The 20,407-nt window shown below is 35.3% G+C and overlaps 1 protein-coding gene and 1 pseudogene across 1 annotated transcript in view; one reads left to right on the top strand and one right to left on the bottom strand.

The window, feature by feature from the left end:
• Positions 1-20,407, bottom strand: part of RNGTT (RNA guanylyltransferase and 5'-phosphatase) — a 325,545-nt gene that overhangs the window by 165,730 nt on the left and 139,408 nt on the right. The window contains exon 12 of the mRNA XM_041771798.1: positions 6,867-6,935. Within this exon, the coding sequence (XP_041627732.1) occupies positions 6,867-6,935 (69 nt within the window). The remainder of the gene's footprint in view (positions 1-6,866; positions 6,936-20,407) is intronic.
• Positions 13,288-13,556, top strand: LOC121500240 (annotated as a pseudogene).

Here is a 20,407-nt window from a genome sequence, read left to right as displayed (position 1 = left end):
ACAGTGATTGATTTACAACTGCACCAAAAACCATAAGATATCTAGGAATAAACTTAACCAAAGAGGTAGAAGACCTGTACTTTGAAAAGTATAAAATACTTATGAAAGAAACTTAAGATGACACAAAGAAATGGAAAAACATTTCATGCACATGGACTGGAAAAATGAACTTTGTTAAAATGTCTATATTATCCAAAGCAATCTATACATTTAATGCAATGTCCATCCAAATACCACCAGAATTTTTCACAGATTAGAACAAACAATCCAAAAATTTGTATGGAACCAAAAAGACTCCAAATAGCCAAAGTAATCTTGAAAAAGAAAAGCAAAGCTGGAGGCATCACAATTCCGGACTCAAGTTATATTACAAAGCTGTAGGGATCAAGACAATATGGCCCTGGCACAAAAAAAAAAAAAAACAGACACATAGATCAATGGAATAGAACAGAAAACCCAGAAATGGACCCATAACTACATGGTCAACTAATCTTTGACAAAGCAGGAAAGAATATCCAATAGAAAAAAGACAGTCACTTCAACAAATGGTGTTGGAAAAACTGGACAGCTACATGCAAAAGAATGGAATGGACCACTTTCTTACACCTTATGCAAAAATAAATTCAAAACAGATTAAAGACAGGGGTGCCTGGGTGGCTTAGTCGGTCGGGTATCTGACTCCAGATTTCAGGTCTGGTCATGATCTTAGGGTTGTGAGATCAGGCCATGTCCAGCTCCACACTCAGGGCAGAGTCTGCTTTGTACGACCCCATGCCAACCCCCTCACCCATGCTTATGTGCCTTCTCTCTCTTTCTCTCTCTCTCAAATAAAAAAATAAATAAATAAAATCTTTTTAAAAAATAGATTAAAGACATATGAGACAGGAAACTAACAAAATGCTAAGGAAGAAACTATCAAAATGCTAGAGTAAACTCCTTGACATTGGCCATAGCAACTTCTTACTAGATATGTCTCCTGAGGCAAGGGAAACTAAAGCAAAAATAAACTACTGAGTTTTCATCAAGATAAAAAGCTTCTGCACAGCAAAGGAAACAATCAACAAAACTAAAAGGCAACCTTTGGAATGGAAGAAGGTATTTGCAAACGACCTATCAGATAAACAGCAAGTATCCAAAATCTATAAAGAATTCATCAAACTAAAAAAATAAAAAAGAATTTATCAAACTTAACACTCAAAAAATAGTCCAGTTAAAAAATGGGCAGAAGACATAACTAGACATTTTTCCAAAAACATACAGATGACTAACAGATACGTGAAATGTTGCTCGACGTTACTACTTTCCAGGAAAATACAAATCAAAACTACGATGAGTTATCACTTCACACCTGTCAGAATAGCTAAAATTAACAACATAAGGAACAAAAGGTGTTGGCAAGTATACAGAGAACGGTAAATCTCTTACACTGTTGGTCGGAATGCAAACTGGTGCAGCCACTCTGGAAAATAGTATGGAGGTTCCTCAAAAAGTTAAAAATAGAGACACCCGACAACCCAGCAATTGCACTACTAGTTGTTTACCCAAAGGATACAAAAATACTTATTCAAAGGGATGCATGCACCCTGCCCAAAGTTTATAGCAGTATTATCAACAATAGCCAAATTACAGAAACAGCCAAATGTCCATCAACTGATGAATGGATAATAGTATATCTATACACTATATATATATATATATATATATATATATATATACACACATATATATATATGTATATATATATAATAGTGTATTGCTCAGCCATAAAAAGGAATAAAATCTTGCCATTTGCAATGACCTGGGTGGAGCTAGAGTGTATTATGCTAGGCAAAATAAGTCAGAGTAAGACAAATACCATATGATCCCACTCATGTGGAATTTAAGAAACAAAACAGATGAACACAGGGGGTAAAAAAAAAGAGAGAGAGAGAGAGAGAGAGAGAAAGGGGAGGAGGGAACCAGAAAATAGACTTAATTATAGAGAACAAACTGAGGGTTACTGGAAGGGAGGTGGGCAGGAGTTGGGGTGAATAGGTAATAGGGATTATGGAGGGCACTTGTGATGAGCACTGGCTGTTGTATGTAAGTGATGAATCACTAAAATCTACACTTAAAACTAATTTTACACTGTTTATCAGCTAACTACAGTTTAGATAAAAACCTGAAGAAAACATTTTTCCTATATTGGTAAAATATAAAACCAGCCAAATCTGAAAGGCAAGAGGAAAATCTAATGATATATTTTCATTTCTTTGATGAACATTTTCTAAGACATATTGGGACAAACACTATCCTAGACATTGGACAAGTAAAGATAAATAAGAAAGGAAAGTACTAATAACCTTAAAGAAACCCACAGTATTTATGAGACAAAAACATAATCAATATTTACCTTGTGAGGTGGTAGCTACTTCTTTACCTAGTATAAGAAACAGCAAGGTTATCTTGGAGCTCTTTCTTGCTTTGAGAATAATCATTTAAGTCATCTATGTTAATTATAAAGATTCTTAGCAAGTAATAACAACTATTCAAGAAAAGAGGAAAACAAAATTTTTCTTGGTTTCGTAAAAGCAAACCTTTCCCCATAAGTCTTAAGAAATGGAGAGCAGGGACAAGATGGAATATGAACAGGAACCCAAGATCTCATCAAGCCTCCAACTGTTGTTTCTTTTTCAGTCACAATATTACATCTCTCTTCGTCTGGTGGCCTCAAATGAGATCAGCTGGCGTCAAAGAATCTCCATGTCAGGGAACGGGAAGGGAAGGTACAGATCTGTGACCATGGCCTAAGCTGTTACGGGAAAGATTTACTTCCAGACAAAGGTGTATATGAGGCTAGAAATCACTTTGACCAAGGCAGTGTAACAGTAATGACTGAGGAACAGTATGTGATGTGCAGGTGTATGTGTGTGCTGCCCAAAGAATTAAAAGAGATTAAGTGCTCATGCCTAAGGTGACCTAGAAGAAATCTAGAAACTACTTTTCCATCTTCTTTATACCCTAAAAGACTACCATCACGTTAACAGGAGTAACTTAGAAATACCCATCCTCAACAACATCAACAAAGAAATGATGGCAGCAAATGCACAAAAGGATAGGGTCAATCTAAGAACTCCTCAGAATTCCCCCTTTCTAGAATCTGGTAGCTAGAATCAAGGTGGCTAAGATGGGATAAGTTTAAAAATCTCAGGACATAACTGTAAAGAGGAAAACCCTAGGAAGTAAAAAGGGATGCTTACAGTACTACACTACACTGTGACTCATTTCTTCACAGGAGAGAAGCGGTCAAGCTATTCCATTTGAATAATAAGGAAATATAAACTTAATTTTGTTCTGCAAGCTGGGAATCCCCAGGATGGGTGGAGACAGTGAAGAGAAGTCTCAAGGAGAGAAAGCAAGGCAGCAGGACTATGGAATGAAAGGCTCTGGGCAGCCCGGGTGGCTCAGCAGTTTAGCACCACCCTTGGCCCAGGGCATGATCCTGGAGACCTGGGATCGAGTCCCATGTCGGGCTCCCTGCATGGAGCCTGCTTCTCCCTCTCCCTGTGTCTCACATAAATAAATAAATAAATAAATACATACATACATACATACATACATACATACATACATACATAAAATGTTTAAAAAGAAAGGCTCCAAAAGGAATGCCTTCAAGTAAAACTCAAACTGGATATATCACCTGATAAATCTGACTGTATTGAAAAAAAATTAAATAGTTCCTTTAAAGAGTTTAAGGGAAGAAGTAGTGATAATCATAACAAATGAAAATATAAGGCATTTCCTAACTTTAGAGGAAAAAAGTTTTCTATGAAAATATAATATTATACAACTTGACTCAGATGTGAACAATATTTATGTTACCACAGAAATACAAATACTGAATATTCATTTGACCAAAAATGTGATATAATTATAATGGGATGACAGAAGGAGAAGGGGTGATGTTGGAGGAGTGAAAGAACTCAATCCTGTTCTTCAACAGCAGAGAGTAGGCAGATCATGTATAAAACAGAAAACCAAGGAAGAGCAGCATAAACAGATTCTGTAGAAATAGAGGAAAAAGAGAAAAAACACACAGCAAAAACAACAGAAAATAATTACCTCCTAGGAGTGGCATGTTGAATGCGGGGAAAAGTATGAGAAGAGATTGTTCTATTTTTCAGTAGAAGCCATGATATTGGATATTTTCACTTTTAAAAACATATGCATATGTTATTATGTGTTACTTGGAACTTATAATATTTTTTCCATAATATTACCTTCTTTATTTTGAATATACAAAAAAGGGGGGGGAAATGATAAGAAATACGATAGCATAAATCCTAAAAAAACTATTACACTCAGATCCAAAGGTATATTAAAAATTATATATGTCAAAAAAAGTATATATGTCATAATTAAGTAGCATTTATGTCAGAATGTAAGGATGGATCAACAGGAGAAAATCACTATAATTTACCAAGATGAAAAGGAAAATGACATGGCAATCTCAATCAACAGATACAAAGAAAACACTTGTTAACTCCCAAAACCTATTTATGATTGGAAAAAAAAAAAAATCTGAATAGAAACAAAAATTTCTTAGCATGATAAAGATTCTCTAAGAGAAATATACCAAAAACATCCTTAATGGAGAAAATTTAGCCACATTTCCTTTGTAGTTGAGAATAAGGTAAGAATGTAACCCTCTCCTCCACCCAATAAAGTCAATGTTTAAGCCAGTACTAGAGGTTCTGGGCAATATGTAAAATTAGACAATTATTAGAACTAAGAACATGCAACAAGATTCTTGAATCAACAAAATAAGTCAACAATGTGGCAGTACGTTAGAAGTATCAAATAAAGACACCATTTACTCTAAAAATGGGAAATAATAAATATCTAGAAATTAAATGACAACAATTAAAAACTTACACTGAATTAGAGAACAGAAAAGACCTGAAAAGAGCTAAACCTTATTCACTGAGATGAGCTAAACCTTATTCACTGAGATTTCATAGTGTAAAAACATCAACTTTTTCCAAATTAAATTCAAAGCAATTCTAATTGAGCTACTAACAAGAATTTTTCGGTAACCTGACAAGCTACTTCTGAAATTTATATATTAAACCGAATGTCCACACATATTTAAGAAAATCCTGGCAAAGAACAAAGACTTGCCTTACTAGCTATCAATTACAAAATCACTGTACTAACAAGTCTGGTTATTTGAGTGAGAACAGACTAATACATCAGCTGACTTTTCTAGACATGCCACAGGCTCACATGTCAAGTCATTTCTCTTACATATACTGAAACCTCATATACACATGGATGTGAACTATGAGTTGAACACAGTAAAATTTACTGCAATTACTTCTATCTTTAAACTTCATTTCAATCTAGGGAGATAAGGCCTAGAAAATACTGGAATTCAAAGATCTAACTTCCATCTTCTTAAGATAGCATTTTCTACAACTTGTCCCCAGCCTTTAACTCTCCTCCATCACCTTTCCCTCGACCACAGAATAGCCTTTCCCTACCTGTTTGGCAAAGGGGACTGGAAGGAAGATAGAAGCCAATCACATATCACATTATATCTAAACTCGTATATTAAAGTTCTACTATATATGTAAAATATAGATAATATAGTATTTAATACACAATCTTCAAAAATATTAGTTTCCTTCCCTTTCTCCAGGTACCCAGTTTGATGTCTCTCTATACAACTTCCTAGTTAGCCCATACCCTAATTTCTAAGGATAGAGTTACTGAAGGAAAAATGCAGTGTATGAGGCATACTGCAGCACATGCTGAGGTGTAGTACGTGAACTGCATGAGGTATAGTACAACTCTTTCCTGCAGGGCAGTGGTTTTCATACTTGAACATGCATCAGAGTCAGTGGAGAGCTTGTGAAAGTACAAATTGCTGGACTCCATTCCAAGAGTTTCTAATCCATAGTGTCTAGGGTGAGCTGCTTTTATAACAACTTTCTGGGTGGTGCTAATTTCCTTGTCCACAGGCCACATTTTGAGAAACAGTGACCTATGGAGCACAAGGTGTTAAATGAGGGCAATTTTGTTCTCCAGGGGAAAGCAGGCAGTGAACATATATATTTTTGGTTGTCATACCTGTAGAGATGGGACTGAGGGAAGAAGTAACACCGGCACCTAGTAAGTACGGACTAAGGATACTGCTAAACCCCCTAAAATACACAGGACAGCTCCCCAAAGCAAAGAATTATGTGGCAAAAAAATGTCACTGGTGCTAAAGCTAAGAAACCACACTATCAAGCAAAAATGGAACTTACGCCCAATATATGATGACCATTCAGTTACTGCAAGTTCTTCAATGAGTTTCAGAAATCTGACATGTATTATTCAAAGAATTATATTTTCTTCAAGTATTACAGATTCTTTGAATTTCACTCATCCATAACAAATTTTAGAAATATTAATATTTAAGGGTAATTGGGGTACAGAAAGAAATAAGCATTTAAGTAATGTAATCAGTAGACTTCTAGTAAGGAAACAAATTAACATTTTGCAAGAATTATTTAAAAAACTAATTGTATCAAAAGACTAATTTCCTTGAAAATTAATGATCAATGTTTATTTCATAAGCTTAGTGAAAAGCAAATAACTGTTCATTTTATCATTATATATTGAATATAAGTGAAATATCTTGTAATAAATTATTTAAGGATAGGCAGTGATTGTAGCAGTAATCAATCCTAAGTAAATATACCTCAAGAAAATGTACTTTATATATACATATACATATGCATGCATGTGTAGACATATATTTATATACATACTACAAATGCACACACCACATGCGCGCGCGCACACACACACAAACACACACACACACACGAACTTACTCCAACAGGCTGAAAAATAAGTCCATCCATTTCATGGCTGACTTCTTTGGCAAAATTTCCTTCAAGTAACTATAAAATAAATACACACTTTTCAGAAATACAATAATCACTTAAACAGTATTTTAATTTTTTGCAAGCTTTACAAAAATTTCTTAATACATAAGCTTTAAGAACTGAAATACAAAATGGGGGAGACAGATGACACAGAGGGATCTAGATTAACATATTGCAAGATTTTTTTTTAAATGAATAAAGACTGTCACACCATGGCAGGCTAGATATCTTGAAAAACAGTAGTAACTAAAACAACCAAAATGATGGATAAAATATTAAAAACAATTTTAAATGCATTGCTGAGGCAGCACAAAAGGAAGGAAGACAGAGGCCAAAATCAAAGTGAAAATAGAAATTCTGAGAAGTAAAAAAAAAAAAAAGAAATTCTGAGAAGTAATTAGTACAGGGAATAAAACATAAAACATGCACAAAAAAGGAAATAGCAGAGAACCTGCAAAGGGTAGATGGAGGCTGGGGGCAGAGAGATATCCCCTGAGAATCTGTAACCACAAGCAAGCTCAGACATGGGATCACAGTCCAAAAACATATCATCTGTGTCTTCCCCAAACCCACCAGATTTTTTAAAAAATTTTTGTCCTACTTTTTGTTTTGTTGTCTTTTTTTTGTATTTTTTCAAGCAGAGAAATGCATTACAAGGGATACACAGTATTAAATACAAATGAGTTTTTTCAATGTCATTATCTACTAAAGAGTAGACATAGTCCCAAAGCTCTCTCATTAGTTCTGAGCAAAGAGTTTTAAATGTTTCTTTCACAGATTTCTATTATTCTGAAGAACTGAATATGTGTTATCACTAACGGAAGCCCTAAACATTGATTTCTGTATTTCAAAGAACCAGAGTCTGACCAATTTACAGCACAGTCCAGATAGGTCCGGGATTCAAATATTCCATATCCAAAATTTTGGATATGCTGCAGGAGACATCTCTTTTATCACAGTCACAACCTCTTAAAACCACTTCATCTACAGGGAGATTTGTATTCCAAAAGCAATAACCAAAATTTCAAGTTTATTTCACATGCAACAAATCTGTGAGTCTCATCCCAAACTGTGGCTTCATCTTCTCTGCCACTTCATTCTTCAAAATTTGTAATTTGTCTAAACTGAGGGCAGTTCAGAAAGAAGACAAGAGCAATCTTAGTTTGCAACGACTTTAAGACCACTCTGATTTAAATATCTAAATTCCCTTAAAACTATAAAGCTCCTTAGTCAAATTCATAGGTACAGAAAATTAGGGAGCCCGGGCAGGGGGAGTCAGGGGAGAATAAGGAGTTAGTGTTTAATAGGTACAGAGTTTCATTTGGAATGATGAGAAAAATCTGGAGATGAATAATGGTGATGGTTGCACAACAATGTGAATGTCCTTAATGGCACTGAACTGTATGCTTAACAATGGTTAAAAAGGTAATTTTATGTATATTTTAACACAGTTTTTTTTAAAAAACTACTATGCTCTTGAAGTTCTCTTTTTGGTTCTGCTTTTTCCTTTTATTACAATATTAAGATTTCTTAGGGAGTTGGCAAACTGGGAATCTTAGTCACATTATCCAGAGTCTGTCCAAACAGGCAAAAATTTCAAAAGTTCCAAGATTCATATGTTTGTCTCCAAGTACTCAGTATAAATGACCTAACAAATTAAGAAGGCAATTTTCCAGAATAAAAATTCCATATGAATTAAAAACACTGATTTCTTATAAATTTCTTTTAAGAGAGGAAAAATAAACCCTAAGCATCAAAGAGTCAAAATATCAGCTTGCATTCTTGCTGGAAATTTGGAAGGCAATGTTAAATTAAAGACTTTGGATCATGTATGTGATATATTCATCCTAGAGGAAAAGTTTTTGAAACTTGTACTCATACTGAGAAGCATATCTAATTAGACCTTCACGTTCTATTTCAACCTTTTTCAAATATTCACAAACTAATGATGGGTAAAGGCTCAAGCAAGATAGAAAAAGTACAACTTTAATACTTCTTATATCCTATCATGTAAGAAAAGGTAACCTGCTAAATTCATAGCACAAATTCTACTAAGAAATAATACAATGAAAACCAATGCCACATCACCATTAAAAAAAAAACTTTTTTTTCCCCCCAAGTAGGCTCCGCACCCAACCTGGGTTTCAAAATTATGATCCCAAGACCAAGAGTCACATGCCCTACCAGCTGAGGCAGCCAGGTGCCCCTAAAAAACTTTTTAAAGGTTAAAGGAATTTGTTCTCCTTTAATTGTAGGTACATCATCTATGGCAAGTAAATATAGCTTTTCCATTCTTAGATCAGAAGTCTCAAATTTATATAATGGTTCCTCCCTTTATACAAAGTATGTATAAAGTAACAGTATAGAGTTGGTAAGACTCTAAATAACATGAGGTTACTTGTTGCAGAAATGAAAATAACTTCACTTTTTATTTTACTTTTTATGAACTAAAAACCTGTTGAGACAAAACAAGAAACAGTTTTTGTTTTTACTCTTATTTTACTCCTTGTTGATTACTCCAGACAATCTTTCTTTTTTAACATTTACATTAGCACCTATCACATACTATAGGTCCTATAAAAAAGTGTTGTTGTGTTTGGTTCTTAAAATATATCATTCAAAATACTTAATTCTTCACAAGATTTGTATTTCTGAAAAGGAATACAAAGAAAAAGAAACTGAGGCTATTAGAGATTCAGTAATGAGCTTCAAGCCAGACAGCTTAAAAAAAAAAAAAAAATTCCTCAATTAAAAATGAGGAAAAAAAGCAAAGAAAATCTGCTGTAACTCTGAAATAAATGTCCCAAAGATTTTTGCAACATCCTATATATATAGGTCCTCCAATCATCATTCAAGGCTTACATATTTTATTTTCTTCATTAGATTGTATATATGTATGTATGTATGTATTTATTTATTTGGAAAAGAGAATGCATGTAAGCAAATGTGGGAGCAGGAGTGAGAGGCACAGACAAGCAGACTGTACTAAACACAGAGCCCGAAGTTGGACTTGCTCTCACAACCCTGAGATAATGACCTGGGCCAAAAACAAGAGTAAGATACTCAACTGAGTCACCCAGGCACTTCAATGTTTATAGACTTTAAATGTATTGTACCATGTACTACTATATAAAAAAGGTGTATACAAAGGTAGGTAAAATTCTTGAAGGGGAAGAAAACATTTTTTAGGAATAGAGATCAAATCTATATATTGTATGAATATTGTATAATTTATCACTAATAGAGTTACGTGTTCATATTTGAAATCATATAAAGTATGTTAAATTGAATCATATAAAGTATGTTAAATTAAAAATACTGCTCTTTCCCCTTCACAACTCTTGAAAGACAATATATCCAAATTTCTCGTCATCTTCATATATCACTATCTTCATCATTATAACCCAAATTTAAGACATTTAACCTATTTTCGTTATTGTCACTCTTGTCTCCTGAATAACAATATACTTCAAATTATACATGCAACTTTCACAATAAATCTTATCCCAAGTTAAAAGTACCAATTGAATAACATTAGGAAGGTTTTTCCCCTTCATTCATTCTATATGTCTATGTTCATAATCTTCTAAGTGTTTAGCCCCTTTAAAGTTATCTTTAAAAAAAAAATTTATTTAATTATTTGAGACAGAGAGAGAAAGAAAGAGAGCATAAGCGATGGTGGGAGAAGAGCAGTAGAGGGAGAGGGAGAAACAGGCTCCCCACTGACCAGAAAGCCCACACAGTGGGGTTCAATCCCAGAACTCTGGGATCATGACCTGAGCCAAAGGCAGACATTTAACCAATTAAGCCACCATGTGCCCCTCCTTTAAAGTTATCTTTAAAAGTCTGTTTTAAGGGAAAGTTCCACTTTCACTTACTATAAAAAGTGGCAAGAGAATGTTGCTTCTAATATGATAATTGTAAAAAAAGCAGATAATCTATAAAATCATAATTTTTGATTAGACTATTAGAAAGCTAAGGTCTCTAGGCAACAGGATGAACTGAATCCCAACCCCCTCCAAAAGGAGAGAGACATATAAATTGATCCACCTTTGGGAGAATTCACCTTTTGTATTGATTTGTATTGATTCAATACAAAAGATGAACAGTTTCTTTTGGTAGAAACTGTTCTTTGCTCCACACTCTCAATAAGCCCATGAATAGCAGTCATGTGCTGAGGGGATGTGAAGTCTCTGGAGTATGAAAGACAATTATATAGCAACACAAACCCATCTCAGAGAGAGAACAGACTGATTCCACCACTAATTTCCCCAATTCAAATGAGATCTATTAACAAACTGAAAAAGAAGTATACCCATTTACTAAGCACAAATACATTTACCTCAGTCTCTACTGTTCAAACAGAAAAAAAAAAATCTAGCACCCAATAAAAAAAAATTATCACATATACACAAAGCAAGAAAAAAAGTGATCTACATTCAACAGGTAAGACTGTCAAAAGAACAAGACTCAGATATGGCTAATGTTTTAAAATTATAAATACTTTAAAATAACCTTAACAGGGCAGCCTGGGTGGCTCAGCAGTTTAGTGCTGCCTTCAGCCCAGGGCACGATCCTGGAGACCTGGGATCGAGTCCCACGTCAAGCTCCCTGCACGCTTCTCCCTGTGCCTATGTCTCTGCCTCTCTATCTCTCTGTGTCTCTCATGAATAAATAAATAAAATCTTTGAAAAATAAATAAAATAAAATAATCTTAATATTTTAAAGGAAAAGGTGAAAAATATGTATGAACAAATGTGGAATTTCAGCACAAAGAGATGAAAACTATAAAAATGAGACAAGTAGAAATACAAAATATAAAAAAAAGGTATTAGATAAAAAGAATGCTAATCAATGGAAATAATAATCAATGGGATTATAGCAGACTGAACACAACAAAGGAAAGAATCACTGAGGGAGAATCTTGAAGAAGAAAACTGTATCAGTTCTTCCAACTGAAACATAAAGAATAAAAGGGGGGGGGGAGAAGAAACTGAGAATCAAAGAGCCAAGAGATTAAAAAGATATAACATCCGTACAACTGGAGTGTGATTTTAAAAAAAGAAAGTGATAAGGAAACAAGAAACAATTTGGAGGAATAATGCCTCAGAGGACTGCAAAATTAAACACACATTTGCACATGTACACACCCCAAGAGAAGCCTACAGAACAAAAAGGATTTAAGAAAAAAAAAAGTATAGTCAAACCCCAGTCAGAAAGAACAAAACTTACATGCAGAGGTATAAAAATAAGAACAGCAGACTCTTTGTCATGAATTACATAAGCCAGAAGGTAATAGAATACCAGCTTTAAAGTACTAATAGAAAAACTATAAACCCAAAAATCTTTAGCAAATGAAAATATCTTTAAAAAATGGGGGCATATCAGGGAAAAACAAATCAAAACCATAATGAAATACCACCTCACACCAGTGAGAATGATGATAATTAACAAGACAGGAAACAAATGTTGGAGAGGATGTGGAGAAAGGGGAACCCTCTTGCACTACTGGTGGGAATATGAACTGGTACAGCCACTCTGGAAAACTGTGTGGAGGTTCCTCAAAGAGTTAAAAATAGAACTGCCCTATGACCAGCAATTGCACTGCTGGGGATTTACCCCAAAGATACAGATGCAGTGAAACGGCAGGACACCTGTACCCCGATGTTTATAGCAGCAATGTCTACAATAGCCAAACTGTAGAAGGAGCTTCAGTGTCCATTGAGAAAGATGAATGGATAAAGAAAATGTGGTCTATATATACAATGGAATATTACTCAGCCATTAGAAACGACAAATACCCACCATTTGCTTCATCATGGATGGAACCGAGGGTACTATGCTAAGTGAAGTAAGTCAATGGGAGAAGGACAAACATTATATGGTCTCATTCATTTGGGGAATATAAAAAATAGTGAAAGGGAATAAAGGGGAAAGGAGAGAAAATGAGTGAAAATATCAGTGAGGGTGACAGAACGAGAGACCCCTAACTCTGGCAAACGAACAAGGAGTGGTGGAAAGGGAGGTGGGCGGGGGGTTGGGATGACTGGGTGACAGGCACTGAGGGGGGTTCTTGATGGAATGAGCACTGGGTGTTATGCTATATGTTGGCATATCAAACTCCAGTAAAAAAAAATATACAAAAAAGTTAAAATAAAAAATAAAAAATGGGGGCAAAGTAATTTTTTTTCCAACAGACAAAATCTGATAAAATGAATTTCCACCAGGCTATCCTACAAAAGATTTTAAGTCTTCTAGTAGAAGAAATGATATAAACAAACAACAAAAACCTGTATCTAAACAAAAAAATTCTAAGAGCTTCGGAAATGGCTGAAAACTAGATAAAACAAACACCCATGACTCCTAGATGGAGTCATATGTGCCAGTGAAGGAGATGAAGTTCATGGATGACAAACTAGGAGAGCTGCCAAGCTGGATACTAATGCAGAATTTCACCCCTACAGGCACTGCTGGAGCACTTTACAGAGGTTACTACTGGTACTACAACAACAAGGACATCAATATAAGAAAAGGGGGCATCACTGATATTTCTATGGTGCTGGCAGCTATGGGCTTTTCAACTACCGTCATTGCTACCAGGAACTTAAACATGAGCGGCTACAAAAGTACCACTGAAGAAGGCCCAGTGTGGAGGCACATTCTGCATTCCTGACCATGACTTTTCCCTGGCACCTGAATCTTTTCATATCCTAATTGAGAATTAACATCCAATAAAAGATGACTGGTTAAAAAAAGAAAAGAAAAGAAAAGAAAAGAAAAGAAAAGAAAAGAAAAGAAAAGAAAAGAAAAGAAAAGAAAAGAAAAAAAGAAAACAAAAGAAAAGAAAAGAAAAGAGGAAAGGAAAGGAAAGGAAAGGAAAGGAAAGGAAAGGAAAGGAAAGGAAAGGAAAGGAAAGGAAAGGAAAGGAAAGAAATGGTTGAACAATAGAATAAATCCTTTCATATCCTATATGAGAATTAACATCCAATAAGATGACTGTTAAAAAGAAAAAAGAAATGGTTGAAAAATAGAATAAGATATTTGTTCATTTCTTTAAAAGATAACTAATTAAAGCAAATATATTAAAATGTACTGTGTAGTTTATAGCATGCTTTTGGAAGCAAAATATATGACAGGAAATGGAATGATATTGTTGTATGTTTTTTACCCCAACTAAAAAGTGATACAATATTATTTAAAGATAAACAGTGAAAGGCTAAAGAGATATACTATAAATCTTAGGCTAACTCCTAAAATATAAAACAACGATGTATACCTAATGGGCCTAAAGTGGAGCTATAAAGAAATGAAAACATTCTCAAGTAATCCAAATGACAGTAAGAGGGAAAAATGGAAATAGGAACACACAGGCAAATACAAAGTAGCAAGATGGTAGATCCACACCAAGCCACAGTAATAATTACATTAAATTTAAATGGTACAAGCACCCCATGTAGAAATTGTCAGGAAAAAAATAATCAGAACCAACTAACTATAGGCTGTCTACAATAAACCCACTTTGTATATAAAGATTGAAAGCAGAAGGATAGATTAAACTCACACAATGTTATAGATTAATTATGCCTCAATAAAGCTGGATGGATGGACAGACAGAAAGATAAACGTACAATGAGAGAAAAGATATTAAATCCTAACACTAATGAAAAGAAAGCTGAAGTGGCTAGCCTATATTAATATTCGACAAAGAAGACAAGAACAAGAAATATTACCAGAGATAAAAAGGACCTATAACAATCTTAAGTGTATATGCACCTCACCAAAAAAAATAATAATAATAATTCAAAATGCATTTTTTTAAATTAACAGAGTAGATAATAAAAATAAGGCAAAGTTCCTCAATTATACATGGATTATTTAAGACTCTTTTCCAAATAAATGATTCAACAAGTAGAAAAAAACATTCAGTAGAGATAAAGATGTCTTGAAAACACGTATGTCAGAGCAGGCAGTTAGTTAGGTTCTAACAGGATACCTGGACGTTGGCAAAAAGGAAGTCATGGTCAGCTCTTGGGAAAGTCAGAGGCCAGTCCTGGCACCATCCAAAACAAAGCCACATGAAGCAAACCCAAGATGGCTGACATAGGAGGCCAGAAACTTGGAGGCCTTTTGTGGATGACCACATAAGGAAGAAAAAGCCCAAAACCTGCTCCCAAGAAATCCTCATACCAAGTAATATTCTACCCCCTGGTTAACAACTGCCAATAAAAAGTAGAAACTCAAACCCTAGGACATGCAACTCTGTCTCTGCTTCTGTCTCTGTCTCTGACTCTCTCTCTCTCTCCCACTCTCTCTTATTCGAGCTCATGGGCTCTCATCTCTACTTTTCACTTAATAAACTTTCCTGTATATGTTACTTATCTGCTGTGCTGCACGTCTGAACTTGAATTAATTCTTGTTACAAGATCAAGAATCTTCAGCAATTCCTTTGTCTGGCTGGGCTGAGGCCCCAGGGTCCAAGGTCTCCCCAGTTTACACAGCAACACTTAAAGAACACCAGTCAGAAAATGAGTAAGTATATGGAACACTATAGCAACACTGAAACAACCTGACCTAGCTGACATTTACATGACATTCTATCCAAAAACAGGAAAAAATACTTTTTTTCCAAGTACATAGAGCACACTTATAAATCAAAGTCACACCAAGTATGTTCTCTGATCACAATGAATTAAATTAAGTATCAAGCAAAAGATATCTGGGAAAGCCCCTCAATGTTTGTAAACTTAACAACACACTTGTAAATAACCCATGAATAAAGGAAGAAATTAAAAGAGAAAACTTAAATATTTCAAATGGAAGGAAGATGATAAAACAGTAACTGAGATTTGAGGGATGTGGCTAAAGTACACCTAGGAAAATTTATTGTACTAGATGACTAATCAGAAAAAAGAAAAAAAAAGAAGTCACAAATCAATGATGTCAACTTCTACCTTAAGAAACTAAGAACTCTAGAGAATGTAGGAAGTTCAGGAAAAAAAAAAGAGCCACCTTGGCTGAGATGATAAGCCCAGTGAAAGAGAACCATGTGCCCCTAAAGCTAATAAGCCCCAGATATAGTTGAAGAGGAGGGTACAATCTCAATTCACTAGATGGCAGAGAAGTTGATGAAATGTCTCACAAGTTTTTAAGAGATGTAAGTTGTGGTTAGAAAGGAATATGTCTGCACTTAAAACTTTAAAGTAGGAATAGTAGCCAGAAATAAATTGCCAAAGTGAAAGTGACTAAATCAGAAGAAAGTCACTGAGTTAAAAATTGCAAAGAAATGGAAAACCCATTGTAATAAACAGATCAAACCAAACACCGGGAAGCTGTATTCAACAAGAGTGATGGGCAGTCTGAGAGAATTTAAGTCAGGCAGAGTCTCCAAGGAAGGAATAGTTAACCAAGGAGCCAAAAAAGAGTTTCAATATACACTGTTAAAATAGCATGGCTTGAAAAGTTGTTATTCTAATAACTTAAATAATAGGTATTTTAAAAACTCATTTTGGTATTCTCTTGTCTCTGATATTACATTCCAAGATAGAACGTCCTATAATTTTAAGCTACTTTGGTTTTTTTCCTCTTCCATATTTTAAGTATAACTTATTTATGAGCTACACTGGTATTCTTAAAAAAATAAAGATTATTTATTTATTCATGAGAGACAGAGACAGAGACATAGGCAGAGGGAGAAGTAGGCTCTCCCTGGGGAGACTGATGCAGGACTCGATCCCAGGACCCCAGGATCACGACCTGAGCAGAAGGCAGACATTCAACCAGTGAGTTACCCAGGCGTCCCTGCACTGGTATTTTTATGTAAGAAGTGCTAATCTAAGTTTTTCTGAGAGAATTTATTGGATAACACTTCAATAAAAATAAAATTTCCATCAGTGTTTATTAGGTAGCTATTTCCTGACTGCCTACTAATGCTAGCAGTCTAGCTAGCATTAAACAAACTGGGGACCCAATGATAATATAAGCTTAGGCCAATATGCCTAAATAATACCTTAATTTTAAGTCATTAGCAAAAGCATTAAATGAAGTGATAGAACTAGCCATTACCTGTCAATCTTTGTACAGAAAGATAGTTCAACTTAAATTACCGAAGTTGTTTCTAAAACACTTCTAACAAATTCTTAAAAGCTATCTCACTTTTAAATACAAAATTTTAACTGCAAAACCCTGGAAGCGGGATCCCTGGGTGGCGCAGCGGTTTGGCGCCTGCCTTTGGCCCGGGGCGCGATCCTGGAGACCCGGGATCGAATCCCACGTCGGGCTCCCGGTGCATGGAGCCTGCTTCTCCCTCTGCCTGTGTCTCTGCCTCTCTCTATCTCTCTGTGACTATCATAAATAAATAAAAATTAAAAAAAAAAAAACAAAACCCTGGAAGCTTTAAAGTGGAACATATAGTGAATTAATCTTTTTATCTTCCGCCAGATTAAATTAGATAAATAAAAGGTAAAATAGTAGACATAATATACCAAATTTTTTTAAGATTTTATTTATTTATTCATGAAAGACGGAGAGAGAGAGAGAGAGAGAGAGAGAGAGAGAGAGAGAGAAGCAGAGACACAGGCAGAGGGAGAAGCAGGCTCCATGCAGGAAGCCCGATGTGGGACTCGATCCGAGGTCTCCAGGATCACACCCTGGGCTGAAGGCGGCGCTAAACCACTGAGCCACCCAGGCTGCCCCCAAATAATTATTAATGAAACATTACAGTGTGTCATCAAGTTTTACTTATAAAAACATAATCCCATCACTGGAATACCGTCTGAAACATCCTAGAGGAGACATGTAACTACATGTAACTTTCTACTGACCAAAAATTGGTGGAAATGGCAAAAAGATAACACACCAGATGATGGACTTTGAATTGGTATTTTATGTGTCTATGAATCAGAAGTAATTGGAAACCAAATTGTTATAAATGTATAAGCAAAGAAAAATAATGCAAAAGGGCTTGAAATTAGAAACATAAAAAACAAAACAGAAACTGCAAAGTTATAAAGCACAGAAAGGAACCTCTTAGCAGTAAGTAAAATGATAACTTAAGACCACAATGAAGAAGAAAATGAATCCAGTGTAATTGGGAATGCAACTGGCAACATCTATTCATTAAAGTAAAGAAAAATATACCAAGGGAATACTTAAACAAGAAAAGAATAATCTCCATCTTTCTGTTCTGGACTATTCTACTCACATAAAACATTTTCTGAGCTGATAGCCCCACACAGCCCCAACCATTTGAGAATATTCAATATAGTAACTTATATCTGCTTATTTAATTGTGCTTTCATAAATCCCCTAAAATTCACGGCTTTATTTTACCAATCCCCCCAAAATGGAAATCTCCACTCACCTGGATACTACTCTTCATTCTTTTTCATTCCTAAAGTCTAACTTCTGGTTTAGGTTAAGATTATTCAGTGCTTCTGTACCCTAAATATTTTTCTAATCAGTACATAATCATTCTACAAAACTCATCCATCTAGCTCACCAAAAAGGCAAGATTATTATCTCCTTTTGAAAACAATGATTTGATTTCCATTATTTACCAATGATGATTCAACAACTATATCATTAGCTAATCAAAATATAAATAGCTTCAAATGGCTCTTTCAACCCATACTACTACAATTAAAATCAACCTTAGTATAAATCTGGTAAGTGCCACATGAAAAGTTAGAAAATCTATTAACAAAATTTCTCTAGGAAATATAGGTTCTTTATTATTTTTGGTATCTTGTCAGTCTTACTTTTACCAAAATTCCCTCATAATTCTATAAAATGAAAGTCAACTCACCCTCATGGAACAAAGTTCTTTATGCCAGACTTCTTTTTCATCTCATAATTGAGGCATTATTCATTTATTCATCAAACATTCATTTGATGTCAATAACTCACAGCCATTCTATCAAGTGTTTGAGATTTAAAAGAGATCAATAGGTTTTTATCCTGGAAGAGCTAGTGTCAGGGTCTAGTGTGGAGGTCCCAAACTCAAATACCTGGAGGCCAGACCATGAAGCTGAACAGGACTAGGTGTAAGAAAACAGGGACTAGTTGATAAGAATTATGATGAGCACATCCTCATCCTCAAGCAAACTCAGTGTTTCTTAAGTAATAGAAGAGCTTACACTTTCGGGAGCCTACCAGTTTATGACTTGTGGTTAGGACAGATCTAAATACACAAAAACAATCCTTTTACAGTAAAGTGCATTTAGGAGAGCTGTTTAAAGACTTCTAAGAAAACAGAAAAGTAATTATAATTTTATCTAGTTGTATCCAAATGTTTACTGAGTGCTAATCATGTATCCATGAAAACAAAAAACAACACAAAACAAAACATGAGAAAGAAGAGGTAAAACATCTAAAAACTATACCGCAGGCACTTTTCTAAGTACTTTACATATATCAAGCCATTCTAGTCTCATAACAATATTACGAAGTAGGGACTATTATTATCCTCATTTTATTCTTTTTTAAAGATTTTACTTTTTTATTTATTTAGAGAGTGCACATGACAACACTCAGGCACACACACAAGCAGTAGGGAGGGGCAAGAGGAGGGGGAGAGAATCACAAGCAGATTCCATGCTTTGTGTGGAGCCCATCACAGGGCTTGATCTCATGACTTTGAGATCATGACCTGAACCAAAATCAAGAATCAGTTGCTTAATTGACTGAACCACAAAGATGTGTCCTGATTCCCATTTTAAAGGTGAAGTTTAGAACTTGCCCAAAGTCACACAGCAAGAAACCAAGAATCCAAAATCATTCTGGCTCCAGAGCCCATGTTCTTAACTGCTCTTCTATGCTAGCAGGTCATGTACCCAGAAATCTTCCCCTAATCTCTATTCGAGGTTATGCGCTCCTTCAACATTCTGTCAGAGCACCCTGTGCATCCTTCTACCACAGGATTTTCCTCTTGTCTACCAAATTGAACTGTGGGCTTTTACAAGTCAATAAAATCACACACATATCATTGTATCTTCAGCATCTATCACAGTACTCTGGAGGAATATGCTCTCACTTCAACAAAGGTTTACTAAATAAAATGAACAGAACAGTTTTGAGACCAATAATAAGAAGCCAGGAGTGCCAGGGTGGCTCAACTGGTTGAGCATCCAACTCTTGATTTTTGGCTCAGGTCATGATCTCAGTGTGGTGAGATCGAGCCCCACATCAGCCCATGCTGGCCATGAAGACTGCTGAAGATGAGCCGGAGAGCCGTAGCCTCTCTCTCTCCCTCTGCCCCTCCCCCTGCCCCAACACGTGCTCAAGCACGTGCGCTCTCTTTCTAAAAAATAAACGGGGGTGCCTGGGTAGTTCAGTCAGTTAAGCACTCGACTCTTGATTTCAGCTTAGTTCTTGATCTCAGAGTCCAGGGATCAAGCCCCAAGTCCTGCGATCTGCACCCCAGTGTGGAGCCCACTTAAGATACTATTTTCCCTCTTCCCCTGCCCCTTCCCAATCCTAAAGGCATGTTT

Source organism: Vulpes lagopus, chromosome 1 (assembly GCF_018345385.1).
Source record: "Vulpes lagopus strain Blue_001 chromosome 1, ASM1834538v1, whole genome shotgun sequence".
In the NCBI taxonomy this organism is placed as follows: domain Eukaryota; kingdom Metazoa; phylum Chordata; class Mammalia; order Carnivora; family Canidae; genus Vulpes; species Vulpes lagopus.
Note: the sequence above shows the minus strand (reverse complement) of the source record. Positions and strands in the feature narration are given on the sequence as shown.